Here is a 15,175-nt window from a genome sequence, read left to right on the forward strand (position 1 = left end):
GAGTAAAAAAGAATTAGATCTTTTAATAGAAATTTTGCAATAATTTTTAAATGGAACCTAATATATCTGAGTTTTTACTGGCTACAGAAGAGGCTACCTCTGTGTCATGAAGAATGTTTTTCACTGTTTGAGCCACAGTATGATGAATACAATGGTTTTCATTTATAAATCCACCAAACTGAAAACCTTCCAGATCTGTTACATTGATAACAAATGCCTTTTTTAACCTGAATTGTGGAATATTCCCCGGAACAGCTGAGCAAACAAGCAAATGAGTTCAATTTTCATTCAAATGTAACACGTAATTGATGCTTTCTAATACCAGGTCTATTAACCCATTTGTAAAGGAGTCCACATGCTTAGCATCCACTCAGCCATATTAAATTCTCCCAGGATCAGCAGGTTGAAAGCTTAATGCGAACTATATTAATATACGTTACTAAAAACATGATGCATAGGGTCAGTAAGTAGTACTCTTTTGCACCCCATGTAATAAGGTTTTACACTGCACTGAAACTTAAACTTTGTTAGAATTACTCATTAAGGGCTCAGTCCTGTAGCTTTTACTTACATAAATAGTCCCACTGAAGTTACTGGGACTACCCTACCAATGTAAAAAACAAAATTAAAAATCCTTTAGGATCAAGACTAAATCCATTATTTTATTAATGTGCTTATAAAGCTACATTAATTTGTATAGGAAACTACATAGTGGTCCAAAGTCTGCTTACTTTACTCAGGCATAATGTTTCATAGACGTAAGTGCCTGCGTAAGGTGAGCAGGATTTGCCCATTATATTGATTAAATACTTCACAGTGTAAAAATTTACTACCAGTTTGAGCTCCGCATTCCATAAACATAAGTAACTGTATGTGCATGAGAAATCCCAATACAGTCAGTAGGACTACTCATGTGAGGAGAGCTAGTGCCATGAGTAAGTGTTTGCAGGACTGGGGTCTTCATCTAGGTATTATTAAAGTGATTGGTTTATTTGGGTTCCATCACTTGCACTTTATCATATTAATATTTATTCTTAAGCTTTTCTCTATGCATGCTATGTGGATACATTACTGCAAATTTAAATTTAACAGTATGAGCAGAAATGAATTTCAAAAAGTGAAACAAACAACAAAACCAATAACGCTGGAATAATAAAGTCTGAGAAATGATTGATAAATTGTGATGTTGAATTTAGACATGCACAGGCACAAATGCATTCTAATTCACCTATAACAATACAAACATTTCATGTTAATAGTCAGCAAGAAATGTCGTCAAAGAATCCAAAGAGTTTTTTAGCTGGTAGATGGCCCTCTAGCACTAGTTTCATGTTTATTAAAAACACATTTTACATTTTAACCCATTTTAATGTTTTTTCTAGGAACCCACTGTTATTTCTGCAATGAAGATTTCCACAAAGCAGGTACTGTATGCACAAGCTTTAAATCACTTTTTAAAATATTTATTGGCCTGTATAGTTCAGAGACAGTAACTTGGCACTTAGGAGAGGCATATTAATTATACCAGCAACATCCCATCCCTTTATATAAACATCAGCAGTTTCTCAAGGAGAATGTGTCAGGCAGTGGAGAAAGGAAAAAGTTAGTTTTGTGCTTTACTGGCAAGGTGTAAACTAAACACTAACTAACCAGCTGCTTGTAGAAAAATTCCACATTACCAAATGCTCCAGTGACTGAGAAGCTATTGAGTTTAGAGGCATTGCATTCACTTACAACATGTCTGAATATGGCCTTTATACATAGGAACCCAGTGCTGTTTCCTGTGAAGTTAGTGGCAAAACCCTTCATTGATTTAAGTGGAAGCACAGTCACCCCTGGTATGCTTTATAATAGCTTGTATTATAGATATATAAAAATAGACAGGTGATTTTTCCCAGTTTTGCGGATTTGGGGCCTGATTCTGAAAATATGAACGAGTATCTTGCTTACTAACATGAGTATTCCCATTGAAGTTCTGGTAGTAATACCTGATAGTAAGTTGTTGCAGGATTGGGTCCATTAATAATGGTGTACAACACCTCTCAGTGAAGAGTCACAATGAGACCTATGTCCTGTTGAAATAGGTCTTAAGTGGTGCATTGGCCTTGTGAGGGCGCCCTTCAAAGGGCTAAATTGTATTCTCTAATGAACAGAGCTCAACTCTCCATTTCAAATGCTGAACCCTGCAGCTAGGAATCCATTGTATATTGGAAACCTGCCTGAAAATCTGCAGTATTTGACACAAAACATTTTATTTGGGGCCAATTCCCTGACATATCACCCAAACCAACAAAAACGGTGGCTTAAAAAGAATGTACCATTTACAAACAAACCTGTCAAGTGGTGTATATGTTCACATCATACCAAAATGCTCTGCTTTGGATTATTTTTACAAGTACATTCTTTTAAGACAGCCGATTGTATTGTATAATGGGTTGTGCATTTTGTATAACTTCTTCTTCAAAGCATCTTTATTTACTTAGGAGGGATTACAATTTCCCCCAAGTCATTAGAAAACAAATTTACAATATTAATGTTGTCTACAACTAGAAAGAGCACAGTATGAGTTATTCAAGCAAAATTAAGCTTTTGAAATATCAGCCAGCCTTGGATTAAAAATGACGGAATCATGATTCAGCATGACAAGCTTTTGGCACAGAGACTTTGTATCAAAGAAGTATCTGGCAACATGCTTCAACACTATATTTATGATTAAAAGATGCTCTAGGTTTTATATCTCAAACACATTATTCATTGTGTTTAAGTTGTAGGGTTTCACATAAACATCATAATAGCATAATAATTCTAGGCCAGGGTGGGCAAACTATAGCCCGCGGGCCATGTCCAGACCACCAGCTGTTTTAATCCGGCCCTCGAGCTCCCGCTGGGGTGCGGGGTCTGGGGCTTGCCCCGCTCCAGCACTCCAGCCAGGGAGCAGAGACGGGGGCCACTCTACATGGCTCCTGGAAGCAGTGGTATGACCCTTGTCCAGCTCCTACGTGTAGGGGCAGCCAGGGGGATCCATTCTGCACGCTGCTCCTGCATCAAGCACCGCCCCCGCAGCTCCCATTGGCCAGGAACTGCCGTCAGTGGGAGCTGCAGGGGTGGTGCCAGCGGAAGGGGCAGCATGCAGAGCCACCTGGCCATACCTCCACATAGGAGCCAGAGAAGGGACATGCCACTGCTTCCGGGAGCCACTTGAGGTAAGTGCCACCTGGAGCCTGCACCCCTGAGCCTTTCCCCCTGCCCCAACCTCCTGTCCTAGCCCTGATCCCCCTCCTGCCCTCCAAACCCCTTGATCCCAGCCCAGAGCACCATCCTACACCCCAAACTCCTCATCCCCAGCCCAACCCCAGAGCCCGCACCCCCAGCCAGAGCTCTCACCTCCCCCTGCACCCCAACCTCCTGCCTCAGGCCAGAGTTCTCTCCTACACCCTGAACTCCTCATTTCTGGCCTCACCCTGGAGCCTGCACCCCCAACCAGAGCCCTCACCCCCTCCTGTATCCCAGCCCCAATTTTGTGAGCATCCATGGCCTGACATATACTTTCTATTCCCAGATGTGGCCCTCCGGCCAAAAAGTTTTCCCACCCCTGTTCTAGGCACTGCACACTGCAAAAGTGTAAATGTAAACAATAAAATCAACGTGCTTTATTCAATAGTTTTAGTGCACTCATCACTATATATATAAACTAGGAATGTGTGGATGTGATTCAGACAGCCCTGTGTACAGACCTTTCTGCTTACTCTTGCATACTTTACTAGGTCTGTGGGTCCCATCTGCTGCTACTTCAACACTTTACCATTGCTACCTCTCTGTCAGTCTTGCCAAATCAATTGGCATTCCCCACTAGGTGTCTAGGTAAGGCCTAGTGCTTGCTGGTCCTCTGCACAGGGGTGAATTTTACCCCTTGAATCATCCCTTAACAATGCATTCAGAGTGAGCCTTGATGTGCCTCCTGTCCCTCTCTAGCTCACAGAGGTTAGATTTTGAGTTCATCACTAAGGATCTCATGTGTGTTCCACCCCCTAAATCCACTGATCCCTGAGATCTGCACTGTCCTTGGTGGATCAGCAACAGGAGCAGGCCTTCGGAGGAGAGTCCCTTGCCCGCTGGCTCTCTGCAGTTCCTTAAAAGCACTGTTACTGCAGGAACCAGCACTGCCCCCAGAGGTTCCCTGAGATGGGGCTCCACACTACAGAGGAAAAACCTGAAAAGTTTACCCAGATTCAATCTACAATAACTTTCTCCTTGTTGCCCCCTGAGTTTGGGAGGAGGAACAGGCCACAGAAAATCCCTTGTACCTCCATACGTATCCCCCTCCCCACCTGCTGCTATGAATACCCACAGAACAGAGTAGGGGAGCTGGAAGGAACATTTTGTGGTGCAAACCCTCACCTCTTCTACCTCTTGGGCTCAGATTCATAGGTTTTATGAATCCCTATGCTCATAGAAGCCACAGGTGGGATGGGGCAAGGAGATCACGGGTTAATACAGACAAACTTTTTGTCTGGAACAGAGAATTTCTGTGGTTTCCACCACCCACATTTCCATTCAAGCTGGGGAGGGGGAGAGAGCGAGAGAGAATCTCTTAAATCTTCAAAAAAGAACTTACAGTCTATTTGCATACATGTGTGAAGTAGTATATTTTATTCAGTGCTCACTGTTTCTGTTCCTGCATATCTTCACACTGGATAACATTCAGCCCTGTGCTGAGGAGCCATACAAAACCTATGCCCCACTTTCACGGCCTTGTGCTGGCTTGCTATACAGGGATGCATTTTACATCTGTTACTCCAAACCATAGGAAAAACAGTTGCATCTCAGACATGAATGTGTGGTCAGTGATGGCAAACGGTGACCACTGCCACGTATTTGTCCCTCCCTTAACCCACAGTTCTTCCCTATAGTGCTGTTGTTTCAGCAGTTTGAAAAGAACTCTTCAATGGACAGCTTCTCTTGCTGTAATTTGATCTGATAAAACACAAATTGTCTTGTGAGAGTGCAGTGTCAGGTCATTTTTGGGGATGCCTCCATGACCATTTTTCGAATTTCATATTGGCTGGAATTATTTATTATTAGTGTCCAGCATAATGGTCAACAGCTGGATCTTAAATACATTGCTTTAAAGAGAAGCAAGTAGAGTGATTTGGATACTTTCTTGATTATAGGATTCCTAAACCACATATTATACTTAACCGACTGAACATTCTGAACTGTCCCATAAGAAGTAAAATCTTTAAGCAACTTTCTTTTGGTCTTAGTTCATTTATTTTAGATTTCCTATGATTCGCTGTTCTTTTGTTCAGTTCAGAGCCTCTCATTCTAGGGAGATTTATTAGCAATTATTTTTTACTAATAAAAAAATTGGTACATTGGTGTACATGAACTCTATTACAGTTTGGACATTGATTTTTCAATATACATCCTAGAATTCATTGTTATATGCTCTATACAGTAAGGTACATGCCACATTGTTTATATATAGTAGTGCCCCAGTTATATACAGTCCTACTACTATATGGTAATATATTACACTTCTGATTAATCATTAAATGTCAGTCATGTCTGCTGCCAGTCACTCGTTCCATGCATTATTCCATCATTGACCTATATGCCTAGCTGAAGGCAGTTATGTAAGCTTAAGACTTCCCATATAGTACTAGATACATCCCTGTGTGGTCAAGGGGTTTCTCCAGGACACTGCAGCTTTTATATCCCAGCCAGGGCTTTGTAAGAGGTGGAAGTTTCCTTGGGAAAGGTGCTAACACAGCGCAAGTGATCTGTCCCTGCCACCTCTTGGGACTGTGCTGGCCAGCTGTTGGCATCTCAACAAAGTAGCGACTGCAGCCAGCTTGCATTACTGAATCCTATATGGGCTTTACCTTTATGGAATCGCAACATAGGAGGTGAATCAGGTCCATGGGCTCGCTTGTAATACAGTTTCTTATGCAAGCCCTTCATCCTCTAAAACAGAAAAACTAATGAAAATCTGTTTCATGAGACCTTAAAAACTGAGATCCTGGCTACTTTACTTGGGATTTAAAGAGTCCCTTGGCATTTTCAAAATGAGAGGGCTATAGCCCTGAAGTCTTTGTGCTTCCTCAGTTTTGTAACATGAGTTTTCCACCCCACAGGTAGCTGCATTTCAGTGACTTTGTACATGTGTCAGGAATTTTTTTTTGACGAGGAGGGCCAAAAACCAAAATATTTTAATTTGATAGGCTGCCATAATGCCTCTTGGGAGTTGTAGCTCCGTTGCCTTATGTCCCCATTACCCTCTAGGGGCCAGGTCTCCCAGATGGATTACATCTCCTGTGTTGCATCATAGCAGCTGATATTATTGGGAGGGGAATCTAAAACTGAACTGTTTTCATTTGGATATCTTGCTATAGTGTTTCTTAAGAGTTGTAGTCTGGCTGTGAAGCCCGGCCCAGAGGGGATAATGGGGATATGACAAAACAAAACTACATCTCCATGATGCACCATAGCCAAGGACTATAATCAGCTGCCACCCTTCATCATGATGGGATACTGTTGTGCGCTATCGAAGATGTAGTCTGTCCAGGAAGAATGGTCTATAGAGGAGTATGAGGCACCCAAACTACAACTCCCATGAGACACCATGACCAACACTCCCAAGTGAAAATATTTTGATTATTGATATTCCACCTAAAAGGCTAACTTTTCTGTGAAAAAGTTTGACAAAAATTAAATTTTCTTGTTTTCTTCAAAAATTTCAACTTAAAAAGAAGCACATTTTCCAACTAGCTCTACCACTGAGATTAGTTAGGCTCTTCATGGGTGGAGAAAGTGAATAGGGAAGTGTTATTTACCCCTTCACATAATACAAGAACCAGGGGTCACACGATGACATGAATAGGTAGCAGGACTGAAAAAACATCAGAAAGTACTTCTCCACACAACACACAGTCAATATGTGGAACTTGTTGCCAGGGGATGCTGTGAAGGCCAAAAGTATAGAATCATAGAATCATAGAATATCAGGGTTGGAAGGGACCCCAGAAGGTCATCTAGTCCAACCCCCTGCTCAAAGCAGGACCAAGTCCCAGTTAAATCATCCCAGCCAGGGCTTTGTCAAGCCTGACCTTAAAAACCTCTAAGGAAGGAGATTCTACCACCTCCCTAGGTAACGCATTCCAGTGTTTCACCACCCTCTTAGTGAAAAAGTTTTTCCTAATATCCAATCTAAACCTCCCCCATTGCAACTTGAGACCATTACTCCTCGTTCTGTCATCTGCTACCATTGAGAACAGTCTAGAGCCATCCTCTTTGGAACCCCCTTTCAGGTAGTTGAAAGCAGCTATCAAATCCCCCCTCATTCTTCTCTTCTGCAGACTAAACAATCCCAGCTCCCTCAGCCTCTCCTCATAAGTCATGTGCTCTAGACCCCTAATCATTTTTGTTGCCCTTCGCTGGACTCTTTCCAATTTATCCACATCCTTCTTGTAGTGTGGGGCCCAAAACTGGACACAGTACTCCAGATGAGGCCTCACCAGTGTCGAATAGAGGGGAACGATCACGTCCCTCGATCTGCTCGCTATGCCCCTACTTATACATCCCAAAATGCCATTGGCCTTCTTGGCAACAAGGGCACACTGCTGACTCATATCCAGCTTCTCGTCCACTGTCACCCCTAGGTCCTTTTCCGCAGAACTGCTGCCTAGCCATTCGGTCCCTAGTCTGTAGCGGTGCATTGGATTCTTCCATCCTAAGTGCAGGACCCTGCACTTATCCTTATTGAACCTCATCAGATTTCTTTTGGCCCAATCCTCCAATTTGTCTAGGTCCTTCTGTATCCTATCCCTCCCCTCCAGCGTATCTACCACTCCTCCCAGTTTAGTATCATCCGCAAATTTGCTCAGAGTGCAATCCACACCATCCTCCAGATCATTTATGAAGATATTGAACAAAACGGGCCCCAGGACCGACCCCTGGGGCACTCCACTTGACACCAGCTGCCAACTAGACATGGAGCCATTGATCACTACCCGTTGTGCCCGACAATCTAGCCAGCTTTCTACCCACCTTATAGTGCATTCATCCAGCCCATACGTCCTTAACTTGCTGACAAGAATGCTGTGGGAGACCGTGTCAAAAGCTTTGCTAAAGTCAAGAAACAATACATCCACTGCTTTCCCTTCATCCACAGAACCAGTAATCTCATCATAAAAGGCGATTAGATTAGTCAGGCATGACCTTCCCTTGGTGAATCCATGCTGACTGTTCCTGATCACTTTCCTCTCATGTAAGTGCTTCAGGATTGATTCTTTGAGGACCTGCTCCATGATTTTTCCAGGGACTGAGGTGAGGCTGACTGGCCTGTAGTTCCCAGGATCCTCCTTCTTCCCTTTTTTAAAGATGGGCACTACATTAGCCTTTTTCCAGTCATCCGGGACTTCCCCCGTTCGCCACGAGTTTTCAAAGATAATGGCCAAGGGCTCTGCAATCACAGCCGCCAATTCCTTCAGCACTCTCGGATGCAATTCGTCCGGCCCCATGGACTTGTGCACGTCCAGCTTTTCTAAATAGTCCCTAACCACCTCTATCTCTACAGAGGGCTGGCCATCTCTTCCCCATTTTGTGATGCCCAGCACAGCAGTCTGGGAGCTGACCTTGTTAGTGAAAACAGAGGCAAAAAAAGCATTGAGTACATTATACATTGAGTATAACTGGATTCAAAAAAGAATCAGATAGATGCATGGAGGATAGGTCCATCAATGGATGTTAGCCAAGATGGTCAGGAATGCAACACCATGTTCTGGGTATCCCTAAACCTCTGACTTCCAGAAGCTGGAACAGGATGACAGTGGATGAATCACTTGATAGTTGCCCTGTTCTGTTCATGTCCGCTGAAGCATCTGGCACTGGCCACTGTCAGAAGACAGGATACTGGGCTACATGGTCCATTGGTCTAACCCAGTATTGCCGTTTTTATGGTATTGGAGGATAGGAACTTAGAGACATAGTCTCCCTCGCTTCATTTGTGGCAATTCCATGGACGTCAGTGGAGGTTTCATACAAAAATCAGCACCAGCATTTGTCCCATAGAAACAGGAAATAATTTTCTTACTTGGACTTTTTTTTAAATATTGGGGCTAATGTGCCTCTTGCTCACATGTGTGTAAATCAGGAGCAATATAATTGAAGTCACTGTAGACACACTGCTGTAAAACCCAGGTAAATGAGATCAGAATCAGCCCCCGCTGTATATATTTTTGATGTATTGTGCATGTCTTTCCAGTGAAACCTGATTATTTGCAAACTTGCACTTATTTCACAGCAACAACTCTACATTGGCTCAGCTGCTGGAGTTTCACAGCTCCCTTTGCACCGCTGCGATGTGTATGGAAAAGCATGTGCTGAGTGCTGCCTTGCTAGAGACCCCTACTGTGCTTGGGACGGCTCTTCGTGCTCTCGTTACTTCCCTACTGCTAAGAGGTAGGGACAGTTGCAGATGTCTGCATTATCCACTGCTTGCCTTAACTGATGATCTGAAAGGTGACCTGTGGGCTTTAGAGGTTTTGCATGGGATGGTTAACTGGAGCCCTTTCTTTTTCAAAGAAAACATATATGTGAGAGTTACAAGCAATATCAAGTCTTGGTAAGTGAACATTGCTACTTTTTGGGATGGCTTGGAAAGTCCATGATAAAAAAAAAAAACAAGAATGGTGCCATCTCTGAAATGGAAATCTGCGCTCTTGTACAATGACAAATGTCAACAATAAAAAACGGAGAGAACATTAATTGAGAGCTCAGTCCTGCAATCATTACACACTTATGAATACAGGTACTTAACAACTGAAACATCATTGCCCTACACTTTCAAAAGTTGTTGTGATGCTAACTGAATGAGAAAGCATTTGGGGATTGATGAAAACTGACAGATAGATACCACCTGATTCTCTGTTGCTCTGCAACTTGTGCAAAGATGGTGCAGCCATTCTGATTTGATAGCATTTTACATTCACTTTGCACAGATGTAAATGATTACACGAGATGCATCGTGAAGAAGTATCAGGCCCTGTACATGAAAAATAATATTCGTATTGTTTCTAAGTACTGTGGAGTAGCTGTTTGCTTAATGTTTTTAAAACATACATTTTTAGCCTCCAAATAAACTTTAAGTCTATCGCTATTAAGCATTGACTTTGAACCTGGGTCTATAATCTGCTGTCAATTACTCAGGTGTAAATCTGGAATAACTTAATTAATAAACATTGTTGCAAATCAGATCAGAATTTGACCCCCGGTCACCATATCATCACCTTCTGACTATCAGTATATTAGACAAATTATTGCAAAAAAAAAATTGCTCGGATGGTGATAATGTAAAAGGGAATATGCCATAGGTGTCTTACACCAAAGGAGACATGAGAGATCCAAGCATCTATGTACAGAAGAGGCAAACTTCATCTTGAAGCTAAAGTTTACAAATACTTCAGTTAGGAATTTCATGCTTCCAAAATGTATTTAACTCCAGAGGGTGGTTGGTTGGCTGCTGGAAGGGATGAGATAATGTAAGGGACAGTAGGGAGAGTTTCCTCCACAGATATTTCAGCTGGAGAGGATTGAAATTTCAAGCTTTGTACCTCAATATAGCCTAAGCAAACACTTGGAAAAAAAAAAGGTGCTTATGAAACATGCAGTCTTATTTTTGCACCAGACTATTGAAATAATTTGAGGCAAAATAGTTCTTCCCAGGGGAGGTAAAGAAGATAAACTAAATACACCAGTCACAAAATGAGCATTCCTGGAAAGAACTCAAATGCCATGACCTCCCACTAATGCATCCCTACAAGTCCAGATTCCAAAAGTGTTGAGAATGTTGTGGCTTGATGCATGTGTAGGGATGGTTTGCTTATAGTCATTTTCTTTATCTGTCTGTCTTTTATATATTTCCCACTTAGTGTAACTTTAAGGAGCCTAAATGACAGTTTAGAAAGCCCATAGTGTGACCATTTGACTTGTGCAGATGCTTTGGATCTCATGTTTCATAGATCACCATGCTGGCTTAATGCTGAAATGTGTGACATTTGCTTGATATCCTAACTAAATGCTTCATCCAAAATCCATTGACATTAATGGGAGTCTAATTAGGCCTAATTCCTACAAATAGAATTCTATAAATAAGTTGGCCAGTGGAATTTATGAAGGGAGTGACAAAAATTGCATTTGCAGCTCATCTGGGCCTGGGTGTGGTTCTGATTCACCCAGCTAGCTTTCCATGGGGAAAATACAGTGCAAACGTCCAGCACTGGCATGGGTGAGAGAGATGAAGTATATCTTTAGAACATGCACCTAAACACAGAAGGGTGCCTTCTATTAAAATGCTTTCATGCATCTTGTTGTGTCATTACACTGGAAAACATGATATTAATAGTGGTAGACAGAAGTGTCTAAGGCATCTAAGGCCCACTGATTTTCAGTGGGATTCATGCACCCAAGGTGAAGTGTTCAAAACTGCGTAAGTCCCATTTTCAGAAATAAATTAAAACTTAGTCTCCTCAGTGCCTAAATCATTTTTGAAAATGGGACTTAAGAGGTATCAGCTGTGGAATTTGATTCTGGATCTGGGTGGGAATTTTTTAACAATCTCTCCAAGAAAAAACATGATGATTTGTTCAAATCAAAATTGTTTGTGAGAAGAGGGCAATTTCCACAAAATTCCTGTGTCTGAAAAAAAAAGAATTACGGGATGGGAAAACCATTTTCCAGCCCATTTCTCCCTTCAGCCAAAGTTTGTTAAGCTATGCAGCATACCCAATAGACTATCTATTTATTCAGGGCTTTGTGACAATTGAATGTAGCTCACGGAGGGAGGGAATGAAATCTGTGGAAGAAGAGAGTTACATGAGTGCTGGGTGAAATGTTCAATAGCTTCAGTAATTCAAAAATAAATGAAACTTAGGCTCCTCTCTGACTAAATCACTTTTGAAAATGATATGTAGGTGCTTTTTTTCAGAAATGGGAATTTTGTGGAAATCGCCTTCTCACAAATAATTTTGATTTCAACAAATCAGCATTTTTTCATGGAGAGATTGTCAAAAAATTCCCACCCAGATCCAGAATCAAATTCCACAGCTGATAACCCCTAATGGAAAACCCCATGCATGCCTCCCCCATCAGTTCTGGGGCTGTTCATGAGTTGTGTTCCAACTGATTTTCACTCTGAGAAAGGGAAGGGTAAGAAATGGTCTCTGCATTGCAGAAACCATTATATTTACTTAATTTGGACCATTGTGACTGAAGGGTGAGACCAAGCGTGGCTCTTACAAGGATACTTCACTTTTTTGTGTGTGTCAATGGATGCCATAATCTGACATCTCAATATTGTTTGGCCATCTAATCCTTTTTGCTCTCTTCTGACTTTGCAATCACTGCGGTTTTCTCCTATTCCCCAAGTAAAGTGCTTGTTCTCAAAACACATCTTTGTTTGCCCTGTTCTTTTCTTCTTTTTAAAATAAATCTCCTTTCCATGGGCTGAACTGGGTTTTGTATCACAGCTGTTTAGGTAAGAAAAGAAACAGACAAAGCAAGCACAACAAATGCAAACCAAAGAGAACTGTATAGAAAAATATGGGTTTTCTTTTTTTGTAAAACACATTTTTCAAACAGATCAACACTTTATTAAAGAGAAGAGATGAAGAGCAAATTGGAGGGAGAATATAAAGTTATATTAAATGGGATTGTGATAAAAATTAGAGAGGGACTCAAGCTACAAAATTTAGATCTGGACTTTGAATACACCATTTTTCAAGGATGTTCCGTTTCAGAATTTTAATTCAGCCCATACTAAAGATGAAAGCCACTTGCAAAAACTTGCATATGGATTTAGATCCAAGGTTGTGGTCAAACCAGAAGAAAGCTGAGTTAAACATTATCCTATCCATCTCTAAATATATTAAGCCCTAGCAGTAACATTTGTGACAAAGCTCTGTCCTTGCCTCCGTGGGTCCTGTGTTTCCTGGCGGATTTCGCTAGCCTCAGAGGCTCACTGTGACCCTCCACGTAACCCTTCTCTCTCTAGAGACAAGGGTCACAGTCTACTGAGCCATTTTCATCATAAGCCAGCGAGGGGAGGGGAGGAGAAGAGAAGTTATCCTTCCTTGCACAGTCTCTGTTGTCTCCCAGTAATTAATCAGGGGGCAAAGGGCGGGGGGAGCCCGGGCCCACCCTCTACTTCAGGCTCCAGCCCAGGACCCTAATAGTATCAGCTATGGTAGCTGACCTTTTAGAAACATGACATGTACAGTTCCCTGGGCTACTTCCCCCACAGCAGCCCTCACTTCCTGAAGCTCCACTTCACCCTTACCTCAGGGCCTCCTTCCTTGTGCCTGATATGGTGTGTACTATGCAGTCTCTCCAACAGCACAACTTCCTCCCACAGCTCCTGACATGCACACCCACCTGACTGACTGGGAGGCTTTTAACTAGTTTCAGCCAGCCCCTGATTGGCTTCAGGTGTCCCAATCAACCTAGCAGTCTCCCTGCCTTCTGGAAAGTTCTTAATTGGCCCCAGGTGTCTTAATTGACCTGGAGCAGCTGCCATTTCACTTATCCTGGTACCAGGGATTTGTTTAGCCTGGAGCTAATATATCTATCTCCCACGACTTTTCTATAGCCATCTGGCCTTGCCCCGTCACACATTGTAGTTTGCCAAGTAAGCCTCTTGCCTATAATCTAGAAGAATCCGATGATGAAGCTAGGCTATTTGATGTAATCTCAGTTTGTAGACAAGAGGGTGCCATTTTAAATTCCTTGTACTTTCAATAAACATTAAACATGCTGCACTTTGTACATGTTGGACTCTTATTAATCTATATTTCAACAGACGGATGAATTTACCCATAATCAGTATTTTTAGGAGGGCTTACTGTACATGCACATGCATTTATCAATGACTGAAGCTTTCATTTGGAAGCATGAAGAATTTTATTATCTACAATGGTGTAGAATGCAGTAAAGTATGACTTTCCTTGCCCTGGTATGTTCTAGGTGATGTTGCATGCCCCAGATAACTGTAAATAACAATGCCCTTCTTTTTTGGCTTACCTAACACAAATACTCAATTTCATCTCTGAGAAAGTGAATAACATTTTCTGATGTGATTTTCTTAGGCGTACCAGACGACAAGATATCCGAAATGGAGATCCTCTCACTCACTGTTCTGACCTGCAGCATCATGGTAAGTTATAGATATTTTGTTTAAGTACAACCAGCAGGCATGTAATGTTCAGACTGTGCATGATTGCTGTGGGAAGCAAAAGTATGAACCAGGAGTGAAACTATACTGCCCACTCATGAAAAGTTAACTTGCCTTTGGTCATTACCCTAATTTTGACTGCCTGTAATAATCAGATCAAGGATTCAGTATACTCTTATTTGCAAGCTAATAACACATTCAAACTTTTTTAAAGTTTCTGATACACCTGACATTGTAACATAGGAACAAGCTTTACATATTATATGGGAAATGATCATATTGGCCATCATCATTGCTGTCGTCAATGTACGTGTTGCTTTACATAGAGGTGATACCATAGCTCTTTGCTATATATAGTGATGTAACTAACCATACTGACACAGAATTGTATATGCTTGTAGTGGAAAAGAACTGTTACATCATCTAGTTCATTCCTGGGACAAGGATTGTTTCCTGTAATATAAACAGACTGGTCTAATTTTGACTGGGATAAGATTTCTAAACTTTTTTAATCCCTTTATTTTGTTCCTGGTTGTAGAGGTGCCACAAAGGGGAGACAGAGACAGGCAAATCCCCCCACCCCCTCTGGTCCTAACACATTCGGTATAATTTTGTCCCCCAACTGGGACATGCTGACTGCCGCTTCCCGCAGCTCCCATTGGCTGGGAACGGTGAACCACAGCCACTGGGAGCTGCAGGGGGCTGTGCCTGTGGATGGTCAATGTAAACAAAAGGTCTCGCAGCCCACCAGCGGTTTACCCTGATGGGACGCATGCCAAAGGTTGCCGACCCCTGCCATAGACAATGGAAGCAGTGCAAGAACTCAGGCCGATAATGCTGCCAGCCCATGGGGATGATGCTGTCTCTCCAGGGCTCTGTGCATGCTGCCTGTGGGGGACAAGGGAAACCGAGGAGCTGTGGCTCTGGGGGTGCTGTGGGGGGGAGGAA

General features: G+C 42.2%; 1 protein-coding gene across 2 annotated transcripts in view; it reads left to right on the top strand.

Annotated features, from left to right (window-relative positions):
* SEMA3A (semaphorin 3A) overlaps positions 1-15,175 on the top strand; it is a 591,215-nt gene that overhangs the window by 559,997 nt on the left and 16,043 nt on the right. For both annotated transcript variants that reach the window (XM_043552476.1, XM_027823329.3), the window contains 3 exons: positions 1,383-1,424; positions 9,305-9,462; positions 14,142-14,209. In XM_043552476.1, coding sequence (XP_043408411.1) covers positions 1,383-1,424; positions 9,305-9,462; positions 14,142-14,209 — 268 coding nt within the window. The remainder of the gene's footprint in view (positions 1-1,382; positions 1,425-9,304; positions 9,463-14,141; positions 14,210-15,175) is intronic.

This window comes from Chelonia mydas, chromosome 1 (genome assembly GCF_015237465.2).
Source record: "Chelonia mydas isolate rCheMyd1 chromosome 1, rCheMyd1.pri.v2, whole genome shotgun sequence".
Lineage (NCBI taxonomy): Eukaryota > Metazoa > Chordata > Testudines > Cheloniidae > Chelonia > Chelonia mydas.